The sequence below is a fragment of the Moschus berezovskii genome, chromosome 17 (genome assembly GCF_049115385.1).
Source record: "Moschus berezovskii isolate FMDL1 chromosome 17, NW_MosBer_1.0, whole genome shotgun sequence".
Lineage (NCBI taxonomy): Eukaryota > Metazoa > Chordata > Mammalia > Artiodactyla > Moschidae > Moschus > Moschus berezovskii.
Genome location: NC_142476.1, coordinates 50,602,365 through 50,621,809, shown reverse-complemented (window position 1 = coordinate 50,621,809; position 19,445 = coordinate 50,602,365). Strand labels below are relative to the sequence as shown.

Here is a 19,445-nt window from a genome sequence, read left to right as displayed (position 1 = left end):
TGGGGTCGCGGAGAGTCGGACACGACTGAGTGACTGAACTGAACTGAACTCAACTCAACATCCAGGCTGTAACTATTGTTTAAGCCAACAGTCCCAAGGATCTCCTTTTGAGCACACCTGAGCTTATGCTAATGAGATGACTCACAGTGGGATCCCTAGACAGCCTTGGGTTGGGGCTTTCACCAGAAAGACCAAGTGACCAGAGGCTTGAAACTTTCAGCCCCACCCACTGACCTCTGAAAAGGAAGAGAGGTCTACAGATCAAGCTCCAAAAAACCTCTTGAAAAATGAGACTTGATAAGCCTCCAAGTTGGTACCCAGGCAGGAGGACGATGGATCCCCAGTTTCAAGGTGACAAAAGCTCCTTAGTCAGGACCCCTTGGACTTCACCCAGGGTACCTCTTCATCTGGTTGTGCATCTGTATCCTTTATAATGAGCTGGGAAACATAAGAAAAATGGTCCCTGAGCTTTGTGAGCTATGCTAACAAATGATTGAACCCAAAGAGGAAGTTGCGGAAACCTGTGACTTAGAGCCAATAGAAAGAAGCACAGGTGACTATCTGGACTTGAGATTGGCATTTTAAGTGGGGGCATCTAGTGGGACTGAGCTCTTAACCTTGTGGGGTCTGAACTGCCTCCAGGCAGAGAGTGTCAGAATTGAGCTCAGTTTGTAGAACACCTCATTGATCCACTGAGAACTGGGGAGCTGCTTGGTGTTGTAGAAATGTTATAGGGAAGAACTGATTCCATGTTGGATCTGTTTCTTTCACTTTAACCTTTGTTTCTGGTTTCTTTTGTTCACTATAAGGATAATGTTTATACATAATGGCCTGCTTCAGGGAAACCTGACTCTGCCTGAATATGAAAACAACTGCCTTTGTTCAGGATCCTGTCCACCTGTTGATGACTCTTGGAAGGAAGAGATTAACACATTCTTTCCCTAGGGCTGGCCAAGAGATATTTGCAAAATTGCAAGATTAATGGCCTTTTTACTTTACTTCCTCACCTCCCCACCCTCATCTCTATTCTATAAAAGAATCTGGCATCCAGACCCTGAGAAGATGGTTATTTTGAGACATTAGTCTGCTGTCTTCTTAATCAGCAAGCTTTCCAAATGGAGTCTTACTCCTTGCCTCAACACCTCTTTTCTCAGTTAACAGATCTGTTGCCTGGTTAGCAGGAGCTTTCCAGGTGGCACTAGTGGTAAAGAACCTGCCTGCCAATGGAGGAGACACAAGAGACATGGGTTCACTCCCTGAATCAGGAAGATCCCTTGGAGGAGGGCATGGCAACCCACTCCAGTATTTTTGTCTGGAGAATCCCATGGACAGAGGAGCCTGGTGGGCTACAGTCCATGGAGTTGCAAAGAGTCAGACACAGCTGAGCGACTAAGCATGCACATATGTAATGAGCAGAGTGAGCTTGGACTCAGTAACAGAGAACACTCCACATACCCATTCTTTGATGTAACATCTGTGACTATTTCCATGCTTTAACAGCAGCATTGAGCAGTGGTGATAGAAACCATAAGCCCACCCCCTCCCCAAGCCTAAAATATTTCCCATGTGGTGCTTTATAAGAAAAGTTTGCCTAGCCCTGTTCTGGGGTATGAATTTCTGAGACAGAGTGGCACCTGGCCACATATCCCAACCTAGCAGAAACCTGTGAGGTTCCTGGGCACAGAAACCTTTCTGTGTCCCCTGTTTCTTATTTATAGGGAACATGCTTCAGCCTCCATGACCTTCCCTCAGTTCCAAAGGGTAGGTTCAGTTTTGGATCAAGGAAGGGACAGGATGCAGAGACAAGGGAGGAGTAGTCAAGAAACACTAGTTCAGCCTTGGAGCAGAGTCCTGGTTCCACCTCAAGGGACACATATAACAATATTTTGAGCACTTAATGGCAACCCACTCCAGTGTTCTTGCCTGGAGAATCCCAGGGACGGCGGAGCCTGGTGGGCTGCCATCTATGGGTCGCACAGAGTCGGACACGACTGAAGTGACTTAGCACGGAACTAAAACTCCCCAAAATGGAAGATAACAACTACTTGATGAGGGCTTCCCTGGTGGCTCAAATGATAAAGAATCTGCCTTTAATGCCGGAGACTCAGGTTCTATCCCTGGATTGGGAATATTTCCTGAAGAAGGAAATGGTTACCCACTCCAGTATTCTTGCCTGAAGAACTCCATGGACAGAGTTCTTCCTGGCAGGCTCCAGTCTATGCAGTCACAAAGAGTCAGACACAACTGAGCAACTAATACTTTCGCTTTTCACTTGATGAAGCATTCTTCATTCCAGAGAAGGTCACAGTCTGATAACTTTGAGAATCAGAGAAATTTATCAGGAGACCACCAAAGACCAGATTAAAGCAATGTAGGCCCTTCACATACTCTGGACATTATCAGCAACCCCACACTTGAACCTTTGATATAAACGCCTCACCAAATCCCTCCCACACCATGGGGACACATAGTTTTGAGGGCATGAGCTGGCTGTGTCCCCCTTAGCCTGGCTAAGCAATAAAGCTATTGTTTTCTACTTCACCCAAAACTCTTTGATTTGATTTGGCACTGGTGCACAGAGGCTGAGTGTTTGGCATCAGTAGGAAGGCCAAGAAATCACCAACAATAAAAACGGGTCTGGTGAGGGAGTGTCAGAGAGCAGGGAAGGAGACTGAATGAATTCATGGGCCAGAGTCACTCCCCTTCAGGCCCTGACATAAGGAAACCCCTTTGCTGGCAACCACCTCTGAATCCTTTATTCTGTAAAACTCCTGCTCATGTCTTAGGAGCCCTCCCCTTGAGCCCCTGGCTGTGGCCAGGGCCCTCCTCTGCTTCCAGACCCCATGCTCAGCTTGTTACCCAAAAACTGAGTTTGCCTCTTGGTGAGTGTTGAACCAAAAGACACAACCAAGTCAAAGGTCAGAAGGAAGTATTTATTATTACTTCAATTTTTCCCTTTTATTTCATTTGTTCATTTTTGGCTGTGCTGAGTGGCATGCAGTATCTGAGTTCCCCAGCTGGGGATTGAACCTGCACCTCCTGCATTGGGAGTTAGAAGGCTTAATCACTGGGCCGCCAGAGAAGTCTCAGGAAGGATTTATGACTATTTGCAGTAAGTAAGGAGAACACCAGAGATCTTTTCACAGGTAATGTCCCCCTGAATAGAAAACTTGGGGAAGTTTTAAGCTAAAGTCACATATATATACTCATGAAGGGGCCTGAGTTGTAGGCAGAGTCTAAGTTTTTAAGTTGAGTCTAAGTTGATTGAAGTCACAATGGTCAGAAAAGGTCAACATCATCATCTCTCAGGTTCTGTTTGATCTGGTGGTTGAGCATTTCAGGCTAAGCAGAAAATGGGTGTCTTTAGAACTGGTACATCATCTTTGCTATTGTCATTTCTCTTGCCCTGTAACAGTCCTTTGTTTCTCCATTCTTCTGTTCCCTTAGGCCGGTTCAAGCACAAGCATTGTGGCTAGCCTTAAGCTCACAAAATGGTTTCTCTTCTGTCAAGAAAGCCATGCCTGGTTCTCTTTCTCCAAGGAGCCCTAACTTATCTGCTTACAATTGGAGTACCCAGTGACTGGCACCTCTTGGAGGCCAGAGTCTTGTACCCCTGAGTGAGCAGGGGGCTGCACATGCGTGAGCAGACCTGCAGAGACCACCCCGACCCCAAGGGCGGGCTGAGGAGACCAAGGTGATGGGTGGGATGTGTGCTGAGGGCCTATTTGGAGGCCAGCTGGGTAGTTCTGGACAAAAAGCACTGTCCATTCCATGCCTGAGGAAGTGGCCAGGCTCTCGGCAAGGGCAGCTGTAACATGGGTGCTTCTGGGGTCCAGCACAGAAAGGACTTACCAGACTCCAGTGGCCAAGACCCATCCTCCCCCTTACCTTGGTGACAGGCACCAGGGCCAAGGACATACCCCAGCTCAGACCTGAAGACAGAGCCAGCAGTCAAAGTAAAAAACAAATAAAAGTTTTATTCATAAGCAGGAATGCTGTCCAGGATACATACAGTGCAAACTCTCCTTGTCCTTGGGATCAACACAAGCCCACGAGCTGGGAAAATTGTTATCAGTTAAGTCAAGTGGACTCCCCCCAGCACATGGGGCCTAGCCTGGCCAAGGCCCCCTACCTTGGCAGAGAAGGTTCTTTTTCTGTTTGGGTTCACAAAAGCAAACCCAAAATGGAAGCTGAGATTACAGCAGCCCAAGTTTTATTCATTGGTCAGAGAATGGAGAAGTGGGAACTTATTAACCGTTCATAAACAAACTTCTCGTCTTAATGGGAGCCAGATTTGCCGTTAAGAACAAGGCGGGGAAGAGTGCAAGGAACGATGGGGAGGCAGATGCTCTCGTTTTCTGGGGAAGAGGCAGGGTTTTCCTAGAAACAGGGTGCCACCTCTTTTCTGTCCTTTTTTGGTCAGTGATTCCTGGTCACGGCGACCAGTAGGTATGTCATTTAGTAGCTCATGTAGTAAAATCAGTGTCAACTGAGACTCAGGGTCTGCTGGAGGTCAGATGCATCTCCATCTTGGTTTCAGCTGGTTCTATTCAGTTTGTATTTTTCTCTTCCTATAGTTTCTTTCTTCGTGTCCCAACCCTGTGACTTAAAGGTATATGTGAGTTCCTGTTCAAGGGAGGGGGTCGACGGATTTTGACCAAGGGTCTAGTGGCCACTCTGGTAATAAAATGAGGCCACACCCAGAAAGTCTCCTAATTCATCCCCGCTCTGTGGGGTGACAGCAAGGAAGTCTGAGGTCCTCCCAGAACAGTCCACCAGGGGGCAGAAGTGCTCCACGGCCGTAAAGGGTCCAATGCAGTTGGAGGCTCTGGCCAGTCCAGGCACGGGGACATCTTGATCCCCCAGCGTGGGAAGCCTTTCTTCATTCCAGGGTAATGGCTGAGCTTCTCCTACCCTCTAAAAGTTCAGCTGCCAAGTTCAAGTTCAGTGGAATGTTTCAACAACGGATCCAAGTATGTGGGATCCAGCTGTCTTCTCAAGGAGGCCCCCATCCCCCTTCCTTCCAGAATCTGGCTAAGGCCTCACTTGTCCATCATCTGCAGGGCCTGGGCACATATTTGGGGGAGTGGGGGGACTCCTTAATGGGGAAGAATCCGTCGGCCCAAGTGTTGGCTTCAGCACTTCAGTTCCCGGAAGGCCATTTGACCTGACAATGTGGGTCACAGAATCACAACATACAACACAGACACGCAGACACAAGCCTTGCTCTCAGCATCTCATGGCCACCCAGGGTCTCAGCGGGCACAGTACCAAAGTGGCTCTGAGGCTCCATTGGGACCTGGGACTTCAGGCACAGTGGGAGAGGACATCGAGGGAAACAGGTACCCGCTTCGGGAGGCAAAAGAGGAAGGTCCAGGCTGAGGTAGGAGGAGATGGCTGCGGGGCCTCAATCATCTCCAGTTCCTGAAATTCCCTGATAGGAAAAGGTGTGGCCTTGGAGCCCCACACCAGACAGTGGGGGAGGGGAAGCTGGCACTGTGGGTAAATGGGAGCGAAAGTCAAAGGCAGAGGATGCAAACTCTGAGTCTGGCTTTCTTACACTGTGGCTTGTTTGTCTGCACCATGGTGCTTTTTTTTTTTTTTTTAATTGCCACAAGTTTAAATTGGAAGATTTCCGGTTAGAGGTTTGGCATCTTAACCAGGTCACAGCACTCATTCAGAAGGCTGCCTGCCAAGGCCCTCTGGGCATCCAGTTTTTAGCCCATGGTATGAGATGGAGATAGCAGGAGTAGATTTGGAGGTGGTGCTGCCCAGGGTCCTGACCCTTATAGGGGTCACCACCCTCTCCCCGCATAGAACCATCTGACTTAATGACACATGTCCACCCCCACTGGGACCATCCTGCAGTCTCCCATTCAGGCTAAAGTCCTGTCCTTTCTCCACTATCTCTCTCCACTGATACACACAGCATCCTTTCTCCCTGACAAGAAGCCAGAGTTGAGTAGAGTCCAGGGATTAAAAAATAATAATAATAAAACCCCAAAATAACAAGGGCTCCAGAAGCCAAGACTGCAAGACCGGCTGGGGGGCGGCTCTCAGAGAGGCAAGGGCTTGTCCCCGGCTGCCCAGCACATTTGTGTCCGCCAGCCTTCCAAGTTAGATACACACCAAGACAGGACATATCATGACTCTCCCTGCCTCATTCTTCTGCCTGCAGGTGAGAGGAAGGCTGAGGCTGTGCACAAAGAAATTTGGCCCAGAAAGAGCCAGAGTCCTGGGGGAGGGGAGGAGCGGAGAAGCACCAGAGGTTGGCCCCCGCTCAGCGGTGACACAGCCCATGGCCAGCCGGGTTAACTGGGCTTCATTCCTGCATCAGGCACACCAAGGGGCAGGGGCTTCTCCTCCAGGCCCTGCAGCAGAGTCTCTGGAGCCCCCGGCTGGGACTGAAAGGGGCGTTCCTCCTTGGAGAAGGGGACCTGCTCCTCTTTCGGGGAGTTGGGGGTGCTGGTGTCTGTGTCCCTTGTGGAGCCGGCCTGGGAGGGGCACTGCGAGCTGTGATCAGAGCTGCTGCAAACATTGACGATGCAGGTGACGTTGACCTGGGTCCCATGGCCACCAGAAGATGCCTCTGCTAAACAGAAGACAGGAGAGAGCAGTCGGTGGGGGATTCTTGGAGAGAGGAGTGTCTTCACAGCCTGTCTCCTGCCCAAGAGGCAGATTCAGAAACACGGGGAAAGAGCACCGGGCCAGGAGCACAGGCCCCTGTGCCAGCCCAGCTTTGCTGTGTACCCTTGGACAAGCTGCTTGAACCTTTGTGTGCCTCAGTTTCTTCATTTGTCAAATACAAATATCCTGCCCGAGTTACCCCATAGATGGAAGGCGCCAACCACATAAGGCAAGCGAAGGTGTTTGAAGAACAAAACACACTCCCCACAAAGAATCAGAGATTCTGAACTTGTGGCAGCCTGGATGGGAGGGGACTTTGGGGGAGAATGGACACATGTATACGTATGGAGGAGTCCCTTCACTGTTCACCTGAAAATATCACACTGTGATACCCCAATAGAAATGAAAAAGTATCCATATTGATATACCCCCAATTTTTTTTCACTGCAAAAAAAAAAAAAGACTTAAAAAAATAGAAATATCAAATAAAAAGCATTAACGAAGCAAAACAAAAAACGAAAAAACGCAGCCCCAAAGAAGCAAGGGTGGGGATGGGGAGCTGAAATCACAGGGTGGAAGGAAATTTCCACACCGTGCCTTCATGGCACCCAAATGTCACCCAGCATCACCATGGCCTTTGCATACCGTGAATGAGACACTGAGGGGGCAGACGGGGAAGCAGGCGGGGGCAGAGACCTGAGGTTTACCTGCTCCCACAGTGGGGAGAGGTGCTGGGTGACAGGAAGAGAAGTGGGGTGCAGAGCCCAGAGATTCAGGAGGGGAACGGAGAAGAGACACAGGGTAGATGGGGTGGGCAGACAGAGACACAAGTCTCCAAAGAGGAAGCCACACCACGCTGGGTGTGGAAGAGGTGTCGCTAAGAGTGCAGGAAGATGAATCTAAAGGTGGGCAAAGATGAAGAGTTTATGTTTGGATCGCATTTATTCACTTGACAAACGTTTTGGGCCACTGGCTATGTTGCAGGCACTGACCCGATCCTTCACTGGAGAGCTCTCAGGCTGCGGTGGGCGCGCTGACGAGGCCTCACACTGAGGAGGGTGGGCTATGATGGGAAACTAGAAGTTTCCAGCCAGTCCCCAAGTCAGGTGGCAGGGAGGGAAGGCTGTCGAGTCCTGCCTAGGAGATGCCATGCTCACTTCTAGACCAGGAAACTCAGGCTGGGTGGGTTAAGGAGCCTGCTGAGGCTCACAGCACCAGAACTGCTGGGAAGGCATCTAGGAATGACCCAAGTTCACGGTTATTCCTTGACCTGCCAGCCAGCGCTGCCAGGTGAGAGGGGAGATGCAGGCCAGGAGGCTTGACCTCTCAGTATAAAACATGCCCAAGGAAGCCCCAGGCTTTCTGCAGGACTCCACCCAGGGACCTTGTCCAATGAGGGCACTGCCAATGCCCGCCAGGGATGACAGTAGTCACAGACCAGGTCCAGGGCAAAATGCAGACTGTAAGCAGGGCACAGGCTTCTCCAGACCCCACACAGGCTCCACAGACCTGATGCCTCGGTCCCAAAGGGACCAGACAACAGGCATAGCAGGTGGAGACCAGGGGTCTCATCCACTCATTCAGCCCAACCCTATCCCCTAAGAGCCCAGGTGTGACTTCTGGCTCTGCTGTTTATTGGGTGTGCCCTTGAATAAGCTGTTTAATCTCTGGGCCTCAGATGAGGAAACACAAAGTACTATATAGAAATAATATAACTATAATATATAATAGGGGCTTCCCAGGTGGCTTAGTGGTAAAGAATCCGCCTGCCAAGCAAGAGACTCAGGTTTGATTCCTGGATCAGGAAGATTCCCCTGGAGAAGGAAATGGTAACCCACTCCAGTAATCTTGCCTGTGAAATCCCATGGACAGAGGAACCTGGCAGGCTACACTTCATGGGGTGGCAGAGTCAGACATAATTGAAGTGGCTTAACATGCATAATATAATGATATATTAAAATGCAATATCGATATCATGTATTAATAAATATATTATATATGCCATATATAGTAATATCCTATATAAAATACAATATAACACATAATATACAACAAATATTATATAATTGAGACATTATAATATTAATATAGCAATTTGTGCTATATTGTCTATATTGTATATAGTATTAATCTAGAATACTAATATAGTGATATAACAATCATATAAATATAATATCTATATATATTATATCATATTATCGTTGTTGCTATTGTTTAGTCACTAAGTCATGTCCAACTCTTTGCGACCCCATGGACTGTAGCCCACCAGGCTCCTCTGTCCATGGGATTTCCTAGGCAACAATACTTGGAGTGAGTTACCATTTCCCTCTCCAGGAGGATCTTCCCAACCAAGGGATTGAACCTGTGTCTCCTGCTTTGCAGGAGGGTTCTTTACCACTGAGCCACCTGGGAAGCCATATTATATTATGTGCTATATATAATATACTTTATATAACATTAATATAGATCAATATTTTCTTAATATATGATATGCAGTATTTAAAGAACATAGCATTGAAATATAATATTGTTATATGCCATTTTACATATTATATGTATTCTATAAGAAGACTCCCTGCCTGGATACCAGGGACTCAAAGGACAATCTGAAATGGTTGAGAAGGGAGGGTGCTTCTTCTGTGTGTGGGAGAACACACAGGGCAAGGGTTGGAGGGACTTGGTGGGCTCCAAAAACAGAAAGAAGCCTGTGGTTCAGTTGCGCCTGAGAGGGTGGTGGACGGGAGGCTGGAGGGGAGCCCCGGCTGGTGGTGCAGGGCATCCAGTGTCCTGCAGGGGCGGCCCAGGACTAGTTGGCTCAGACAGAAACCAGGGGGGGGCTGCCGCAGGGGATGAAGCCGGGGGCAGGGGCGGGGGAGCTCCTGCCTCTTACCCGAGCTACTGCAGCTGCTCTGAGCCTCCCCCGAAGTGCTGGCCTTCTCCATGCCTGGCGCCTGCAGCTGGGACCTGGTGGGCGCCCTCTTGTCCGTGGTGCTGGTCGAGCTCTCCAGGGAACTGCTGCTGGAGCTTGGCGCCGTGGTCAGCAGGTGCTGTTGCTCAGGGCCTGGGGCACCTTGGGTCTTGTTGGCGGGTAGGTGTGGCTGCATGGGGAGGAGAGGGGTGGGGAGCCCATCAGCTGGCTCCTCGCCCCCTGGTCCCTCTCACCACCATCAGCACTTCACAGTTTACACGGCACTTCTGCACCATCTCTCCATGCACAGCACTTTTAGGACATGTGATTCTCTGTGACTTCTGTAATTAACTTCTGGAGTGTGAGCCCTAGGAGGGCAGGGGCCACATGGCCCTGCTTACTAAACAGTCTGAGAGGTGAGGCAGGGTTTTCATCCTCATTTTGCATAAAGAAGCAGAGGCCCAGATAAGGAAAATGACTCTCCTAAGGTCATGGGGTCCTGGGTGTTCATTGGAAGGACTGATGCTAAAGCTGAAACTCCAATACTGTGGCCACCTCGTGAGACGAGTTGACTCACTGGAAAAGACTCTGATGCTGGGAAAGGTTGGGGGCGGGAGGAGAAGGGGATGACAGAGAATGAGATGGCTGGATGGCATCACCGACTCTGTGGACATGAGTTTGAGTGAACTCCGGGAGTTGGTGATGGAAGGGAGGCCTGGCGTGCTGTGATTCATGGGGTCGTGGAGAGTCGGACACGACTGAGCGACTGAACTGAACTGAACTGAAGGTCATGGGGTGATGCAGCTCAGCCTAGCAGCCAAGGGCGTGGACCCTGGAACCAGACCATAAGTGTGCAAACCATGACTCCATCACTAATGAGCTCTGCAACCATGAGCAAGTTACCTGACCTCTCTGTTCCTCTGTTTTCTTTCCTCTAGAAATGAGAGAATAATAAAGCTACCTGCCAGGGTTATTGGGAAGACTAAATGACTGAAGTTTTGTAAAGCACTAACAACAGTGCCTGTTCCATATTAAGCACCCATCAAGGGTTTTCCCTGGTGGTCCAGTGGTTGAGAATCCATCTGCCAATGCAGGGAACAGAGGTTCGATCCCTGGTCCAGGAATATTCCACATGCCACAGAGCGACAAGCCACAACTACTGAAGCCCATGTGCTTAGAATCCATGCTCCACAATAAGAGAAGTTACCAAAACAAGAAGCCGAAGCACCACAGCTAGAGAGCAGCCCCCAGTCTCCGCAACTAGAGAAAGTCCATGCATAGCAACAAAGACCAGCATAGTCGAAATAAATAAATTTTTCTAAAAAAATAAGGGCTTAGCAAACTACTGCCATGGGCCAAGTCTGGTCTGCTGCTGTTTCTGTACAGGCTGTGAGCTAAGAATGGTTTTTACATTTTTAAATGGTTGAAAAAATATTTAAGGAACGATATTTCATGATACGAAGTTACATGAAGTTCAAACACTGGTGTCTATAAATATAGTTTGCTTGCCACACAGCCACCCCCATTTGTTAATGTCATGTCTGTGGCTACTTTCCCAGTGCAATGTCAGAACTGAAAAATGATAACAGAGGCTAGAGGATCCAAAAAGCCTACAAAATTGACTATCTGGACCTTTACAGAAAAAGTCTGCTGGCCCTCAATCCAGTGTAGACAGTCCGCTCACTTAGGGGTCTGTCTTGCTGTCTCAGCGACCCTTTGCAGATTCTCTTCCCCAAACTGTTCTGTGATTCTCCATCTTTTCCTCTTAAAACACAAGTCACAACAAACACCATAATAAAATATTAGCTGACACTTGAATCCATCCAATGCCAAGCACTGTGCTGAAGCCCTTCCAGACATTATCTATACAGCCCAATGTTATCCTCGCTTTGCAGATATAGAAGCCGAGGCCCAGAGAGGTTGAGTTACTTGCCCAAGGTCACATAGCTAGGACAGGGTGCATCTGGGCTAAAACCTACAACATCATTCTTGGGGTTCTGTCCCTGGAAGCTCAGAAAAGGTGCCCCATTTTCAGACACCTGTGCTAGAAATGTCACTCTGAGGTGGTTGGCTCCTGTCTACAACTGGTCAGGTACACAAGCCTTTGCCTTAGGGTTCTGGGTGATCACTGGATTCTAGAAAGAAAAAGACCGAGGGGCCACATTCTCACCCCCTGTCCAGGATGACAGGGTCCAGGGTAGACTGAGAACTAAGGCGAATGAGTGCTACAAGGACGCAGCCTGGCAGGGCCGGGGAGGTGGGGTCAGAGGTGGAGAACACAGGAAGGACTCAGGTGCCAATCTCTGCAGGCCCCAGGCCCCCAGTCCCCCTGAGCCCTGCATATCCAAAGGCCAGCTCACAGACTCTCAGGCTGGGAGGATCCTTTGAAAGCAGTCCCCGTGAGGCCACGGAGGCCCAGAACGGGTGAGTCCTTTCTTAGTATCCCACAGCAGGTCCATGGCAGGGGCAGGGGGAGCCCCGCTCGGTGTACCACAGCTGCGTGCTTCCGACTGAGTCCTGCCTCCCTGGCTCACTGCCCTCGACTTTGGAGGAAGGGAGGGCATTTCAAGTTCATCCTGAAACTTTCTTTGCTCAGATGGTCTGACCTTGGTATTGGTCCCCACCCCTGACCCTGCTCTGAGCGTGGACAGGCGGGGGAGCAGGAACGGGAGAAGAAACATCCAAAGGTCATCCCTCACATCCCCCAGAGAAGGGGTTTTTTAGCCTGCGTCCTGCCTTTCTGCTGGTGGTAAGGGCCAGGCAGAACAGAAACCCCCAAAGGTCCCAGCCTGCCTCCCTCCCCCCAAAGCGACAAGACGCAAAGTTCAGGCAGGCTCTGAGTGGAGCTGATAAATTCTGAGTCCTGGGTTGGCACCCCGGGGAGGTATGGGGGCAGGTACTGAGGGGGGGTCATTCAACAAACAGGATCCCAGTTAGCCTCCCCAGCATGTCCCAGCCTGGCCCTACCATGGGCAGGAGCAGAGACCCTGGCAGAGCTGCTGGCTGGCCTGTGTCTGTCTGTATGTGTGACAGTGTGTCCCTGAAGCTCCCATGCCCGTAAGTATAGGTGGGAAAGTGTTTGAAGTATGCTCACATGTGTGTGTCTATGAGTGGGGAGCACATGTGCATGACTGTGAGTGGTGCAACTAGCGTGTGTGCTGGAAGTGGTGAAAAGAGGCACTCCTGGGTCTGTGTCTCAGGCCACTCATTTGCTGTATGACCTTGGGAAAGTTACTTAACTTCTCTGAGCCCAAGATTCCTGGGCTGTAAAATCGGGGCAATAACCGCACTGCCTGGGTTGCAGCACAGCTGTGAGGCTAAGCAATGCTCAGTATTGTGCCTGGCCCACGCTTAGCACCTCATAAACATCACCCTCTTTATGAAATGAGAGCCCGTGGATGAGCGTGTCTGTGGGGGTGATTGAGTTGATACATGTGGTTACGCTGGTCTTTTCTGAACAAAGGGAAGCTACTGTCTCGCCACGCATTGGTGTTACCAGGAGGGGCAGGGCAGTGCTGAGTCACCGTGCTCTCAACCCCCACTGGTCTAGCCAGGAGCGTTACTAGGCAGCTGTTAACAGGACCACTGCCAGGAAGCTGAGAAACGGAGTGGGGTGCAGGCTGAGCACAGGGGTCAGGGGAGGGGTGCGAGCCCAGGGACTGAAGGGACTGAAGATCAACCTCTAAGGGCAGTCCCTGCTGGGGACAGGGATGCCTGGAACAATTCTGAATGTCTGCTCTGGGCAAACAGGAGGGTGGGTAAATACAAGCCCTGTAGACTCAGAATCAATTTCAAACCTGGGCTCTGCCATTCTGCTAGTGGTCAAACTTCATGCAGATACCTGAAGCTCGCTGAATCTCAGTTTCCTCATCTGTGAAGTGGGGTGAAGTGATGTACCTCACAGGGCTGTGTGTGAGGATGCAGGGCCTGGCCTGGGGCTCAGCCAGTGGGGTGCTGGAAGCAGCCCAGACCTCTGTGTGTTTCTTCCCAACTTTACATTCAGTAAGTAGCTTCCTGAAATCAGTCATAGTGGGAGTGTTTGTAACACAGAAATGAGCAAACTCCACAAATCAGGGTTTGGGTCCTCCCCCACCCAGAGGGCCAGTTACCAGCACACCCCTGGGCTCCACTGGCAATAGCACTCAACCAACAGCAGTGGAGTCAATCACACTTGGTAAACACAAAACTGAGCAAACAGAAAGGGGAAGTGGGGGCTCTGGGCCACACCTGAGGCAGCTTTATTGCACCAAAGATTGGGAAATACTCAGTCCAGGAAAGAGAAAGCGGCAGTTGGGCGCTGGAGTGGAGCTTAGAGGGCATACTGATTCCATGGGCCACCAGGTCTCAGCTTCCAGCGTCACTGAACTGAAGCCAGAAATATGAGGGCATGGCATTGGCACGCTGGAGGAATGAGAAATGGTTTGTACCTCCAAACCAGTGTTTCTGTCTGGCTTCCCTCATGGCTCAGCTGGAATCTGCCTGCAATGTGGGAGACCTGGATTGGGAAGATCCCCTGGAGAAGGGAGTGAATGGCTACCCACTCCAGTATTCTGGCCTGGAGAATTCCATGGACTGTATAGTCTGAGGGGTCGCAAAAAGTCAGACATGACTGAGCGACTTTCACTTTCACTGTAGGGCATGTCAAAAAGCACTAGCCAGGAGTCCAGAGATATAATGCTGTGTGACCTTGGGCAAGTTACTTTCCCTCTCTGTACTTCTTGTTGGGACAATCAGGAGATGAAACCAGTCTGGTCCTAACCAAGTCCAAAACCCTGTGTAAACCTCAGGGCTGGGCTGTCCCCTAGCACAGTGGTTCCCTATGGAGGGTGTCTGTCCTCTAGGGAACATTTTGCAATGTCTGGAGACACTTTGGTTCTCACTCCTGGGAGGCAGTGCTACTGGCATCAAGTAGGGAGAGGCCAACGATTTCACTGAAAAAGCTATATTACCTAGGATAGCCCCTCATGACAAAGAATTAGCAGGCAGGTTTGAGAAGCCCTGCCCCTGCAAGACAGGGGACATGGAGGGAACTCCTGGAGTCTTGTTTCCTCATCTGTATATCTGGGCAAAACACCTGCCCTAGGGACTTCCCTGGCAGTCCACTAATTAATACTCTGTGGTCCCAATGCAGGGAGCCCAGGTTCAATCCCTGGTCAGGGAACTAGATCCCATGTGCTACAAGAAAAGATCCTGCCTGCCACAACGAACACCCTGCAGGCCACAACTAAGATCCAGCACATCCAAAACAAACAAATAAGCAAAAAAAAAACAAAAACCTGCCCTGCCTACCTGGCATGGGGTTGCAGTACACACTGTGTACTGGCTCACCCCACACCCATTTCCAAGCCCTCTCCCTAGTTCTCCTCCACCATAAAGGCTAGAAAAGCAAAACAACACCTTTTCCAGCCTCCCTTGCAGCTAGAGGTGGTCACGTGATACCATTTGGCCAATAAGACAAAAGAAGAAATGTACCCAGGGCTTCTAGGAAAGTGTCTGATTTCCTGTAAAATGGTATCTGGCTGTTTCCCCTCTTTTTCCTGCCTCAGACTGGAGGTCACATATGCAGTGGTGATCACCATCTTACGACACAGGCCAAAAGCAAGAGAATAAAAGCCAACACACTAAAGATGGCACAGTCTGGGGTCCTGCTGGCTTCACAGAAGGATGCAACTGAATCATTCCAGCAATCACCAACACCCCGACAGAAAATATAGCCCTTTGAAGTCACCCTTAAGCTTTTGGTTACTTGCAGCCAAATGCCCTCCTGATGGAAAACTGATGAAATACAATGTCAGTGCTCTGTTTCCAGCAAAAATCCTACACAGATCCTACTTCATAAAAATGATCAAAAGTGAGTTGCTTTGGTTGAAGTTGGGGGAGGCCCTGGGTCCAGTCCCCTAGCCTTGATCTCGACCTCAAAGATGACTCCCCCGCCACCGCCCCAGGCAGGACCCTTTGTGGAACACTGGGGTACTCTAGCACGCAGTTTGAATACCACTGTACAATGTGGAAGTGCTTTGGAAACATCTCAGAGATGCTGAGAATTGTTGCCAGTGGGGTGAAAGGCATAGTCCTACAAGCAGGGCTGAGACACTGTCTGCACTTAATGGTGAGGAACCAGCCATAAGCAATTTCATGTCAGCCCACGGTCACAGCATGGGTCCATGACCACATGCTTGCCACTGACCCCACTTACCCTTCTGTTCCCTGATGTGGCCCCTCACACTCAAGCCATCTGAGCTCAACACTGCTCCACTCCCCTCCCGCACACTCACCATTCGTCAGCCTGCCCCACTTTGTCCATACCACACCCCGCTGCTCTGCATGTCCTTTCCTTCCTGCACTCATGTCTCCATCAAAATCTTGCCCAGCTCAGATGCCACCTTTATCAGCCCCCACAACAGACCCTGGCCAATCTTTCTGCAGCCTCCTGGGGCTCTGCATCCTGCCTGAGGCTGGACAGACAAACCTAGAGAATTCACCACTTCCTATGGGACAACCTGGCCCAGCAGGAAAGATACCATGGAGGCAGAGGGGGCAGGCAGAGGGACACTCACCACCTTGGCGTCTCCTTGCAGGCAGAAGGGCTTCTCTGCAGAGAGGAGAAAAGGGACCAGTCAGCGAGCAACTTCCTTAGGTCACATCTTTTTTAACCAAGAGGGAGCATGGGGCCCAAGCAGAAGCTCTCAGAGTAGGCTCAGTTCTGGGGGAAGCAATTACCTAACAGACAAGGGATACAGAAGCCCCCGTGCCCAACCCTCCAGCCGGCCTGACATTGCTCCCCTCCCCTCCCTCACACCCCCCATTCTTCAGCCTGACCTGCTCTGTCCATACCACACCCCGCTGCTCTGCATGCCCTTTCTTTCCTGTACTCGTGTCTCCATCAAAATCTTGCCCAGCTCAGATGCCACCTGCTCTATAAGGGCTGAATCCCCCAGAATTCCTAGACAAGAAGCTTGGACTCCCACCTCTTGGATAGCCCTGATAGCATCTCACCTCTTACCAGATGAGAGTGGAAATGCCCTCTGCCCCAGGCTCTAAGCTCCTAAGAACAGGGTCTACCAGACCCAGCTCCGTCTGACCCATAAAGCTCTGCCCAGTGCTGGACTCAGAGGAGGCCCCCAGAAACACTTCCTGAATGAATGAGGGAATAAACAGATGAAGGAAGGAAGGAAGGATGGACTCTTACTTTTTTTCTGGGTCATGATGACACAGTTCACGAGGACTATCAGTAGCAGACCCAATGCTGTCACACCCACAATCAGTCCTAGAAGGAAAAGAGAAGTTCAAAACAGCTGCCAAAAGGAAACTTGGGACTTCCCTGGGGGTCCAGTGGTTAAGAACCTACTTTGGAAAGCAGGGGACATGGACTGGCTCCCTGGTTGGGGAACTAAGATCCCACATGGCTTGGAGCAACTAAGGCAGCATGCCACAACCAGAGAGAGCCCAAAGGGCTGCAACTGCGACCCAGTGCGTGCGTGCTAAGTCGCTTCAGTGGTGTCCGACTGTGTGACCCTATGGACTACAGCCGGCCAGGCTCCTCTCTCCATGGGATTTTCCAGGCAAGAATACTGGAGTGGGTTGCTATGCCCTTCTTCAGGGGATCTTCCCGACCCAGGGAACAAACCCGCATCTCTTACGTCTCTTGCATTGGCAGGTGGGTTCTTTACCACTAGCGCCACCTGGGAAGCCCCAGGCAAATCAATTAATTAATTAATTTTTTTTTAAAGGAAACTCCAATGTACCAGGTCAGTCAATGACCAAAGATGACTGGGGCTGTCGCAGGCAAGGGACAGGCCCAGGGCAGAGACTCTGAAATTTGATTACAAAACAAACAAACCAAAATCCATGCACCAAAGAAAACATGCCTGTGGGCCACATTCAGCCTGAGTTTGAGCCCTCTGGTGTAGTCCAGAAGGGAAGCCCACAACACAGCGACCTGGCCCAGTCCACTGTCAAAGCCTAGTGTTTCATCAGAAACAGCAACCAGAAGACCATCTCCTTTTTGAGATAAAACAGGGACCCTGTGTCTCCCCACCCAGGAATTCTTAGTGGCATCACTAAATCTTGGAAGAAAGCAAGTCTGAATGCTACCTGCATCCCAGGATGGAACACAGGGTCCAGCCCATAACAAGCTCTCAGTAAGACTCTTAAGAGGGCTTCCCAGGTGGCACTAATGGTAAAGAACCTGGCTGCCAATGCAGGAGACATAAGGGATGCGGGTTCAATCCCTGAGTCAGGAAGATCCCCCGGAGGAGGAAAGGGCAACCCATTCCAGTATTCTTGCCTGGGAAATCCCACAGAGGAGCTTGGCAGGCTATAGCCCTTGGGGTTGCAAAGAGTCAGACATGACTGAAGCAACTTAGCACATGTGCGCTAAGACAGAAGGGAGGGAGCAAGGATAAATGGGACCTCTTGAGACTTACCAATGGGAAGAGAGATGTTCCCTGCATTGGGCTGTTCCACTGGGGAACTTGGAGGACTTGGGACTTTGGGGAGGAGGAGGAAGGTGCTTGGAGCTGTGCTGGGCCCCAGAGTCGGCTCCATGTGCCGGGATCTTGTGGTGGCTGGGCCCCGGGCCACCTTCTGGGTGGGGAGCACAGAGGTGCAGACTGCATCTGTCGATGCGGTACCAGGAATGGCCACGGAACTACAGCTGCGAGAGGAGAAGGCACGATTGGGACTGAATGACTTAGGGTAGCTGGGCTCACCCGTGGGAGCCAGGCTGACATGGAAGGGACGCAGCTACTGGGATAGGGGAGGGAGTTTGCACGCCACGCCCTCTTTCAAGACTGTCCCTTCCTGTCCCCACCCGACCTATCCCCATGCTCCCCACCCCTGACTTCTAGGACAAAACTCCTGTTCACCAGGCTGTTCAGGGACCCACCCACCCACTGTCAGATAAACCAGTCCTAACACTGGAGCAGGCTCGGCAATGCCTCTGCCCAAGGAAGTAACTGGGGAGATCCCAGGCACGTGCTGGAAGCCTCAGGATCACCGGGGGAACAGCCCCTCCCTGTTCCTCCAGAACCAGAGGATGCAGTCACTCACTTCCGGTGGGGCTTGCAGGTATCCGTGTATGATGTTGTGTCCGAGAACGTCCCCGGGCCACAGGGAGCGCATATCACATTTGTTGTTGCAGTTCCTTCACAACAAATTGGAAACTGTCACTAATTCAGATATGCCATGGAAAAGGTGGACCTTGGCTCTAGGGGAAATGGAGCCCTGGGGAGGTTTGAGGAGGCAAGAGATTCTGTCTGCACCTCCACCCCTTCACACCACACACACGGGCAGTCTGACACACACACACACACACACACACACACACACCTGGGCGGTCTGTCCTTAACTAATTCTAGTGACTTTGTCTTCCTGGGGCAACACCTGACTTTCCAGTAGCTTGGGGCTTAATTTGATCATCTCTGGATCCCCGGGGCCTAGCACACAGGAGGGCTAGGATCAGGAGGCACACAGGTGCCTGATCAGGAGGGCTGGAGGGAAGAATGAATCAGGACGAGTGGACAGATGGGTAACCGGCACCTGGCCGCCTGATGATGTTCCTAGGAAGGAGAGAACCAAGGGGGTACCCCAAGGACCTCTGGCCCTGGCCCCATACCCGGTGTGGCCACGCCGAAGCCGGGGCCACATTTGCGCAGTGCCACGCACAGCCGGCAGCCCTCCTGCCTCCCCAGGGTGCAGTACCAGCCTGGCTTGCAGGTGCAGATGCGATTCTGTTTCGTTGTGCAGGCTTGAGTTTCCACCTGGTCTAGAGGAAGAAGACGGCGGAGGGTTACTCCTCCCTCCACCGGCCACGCCCATCGCCACGCCCACTCTGTCTTTCCACCCAGCCCCACCACCCACAGACAGCAGACCTCTGCACCGGCCTAGGGATGGGGCATAAAGACTGCTG

At 51.0% G+C, this 19,445-nt stretch overlaps 1 protein-coding gene across 1 annotated transcript in view; it reads right to left on the bottom strand.

Annotated features, from left to right (window-relative positions):
* Positions 1-3,951: 3,951 nt before the first annotated feature.
* Positions 3,952-19,445, bottom strand: part of TNFRSF1B (TNF receptor superfamily member 1B) — a 35,605-nt gene continuing 20,111 nt past the window's right edge. The window contains exons 4-10 of the mRNA XM_055419609.2: positions 19,152-19,301; positions 18,587-18,680; positions 17,962-18,191; positions 16,725-16,802; positions 16,093-16,127; positions 9,518-9,725; positions 3,952-6,592 (exon numbers count right to left, since the gene is read on the bottom strand). Of these exons, the coding sequence (XP_055275584.1) occupies positions 6,312-6,592; positions 9,518-9,725; positions 16,093-16,127; positions 16,725-16,802; positions 17,962-18,191; positions 18,587-18,680; positions 19,152-19,301 (1,076 nt within the window). The 3' untranslated portion in view covers positions 3,952-6,311. The remainder of the gene's footprint in view (positions 6,593-9,517; positions 9,726-16,092; positions 16,128-16,724; positions 16,803-17,961; positions 18,192-18,586; positions 18,681-19,151; positions 19,302-19,445) is intronic.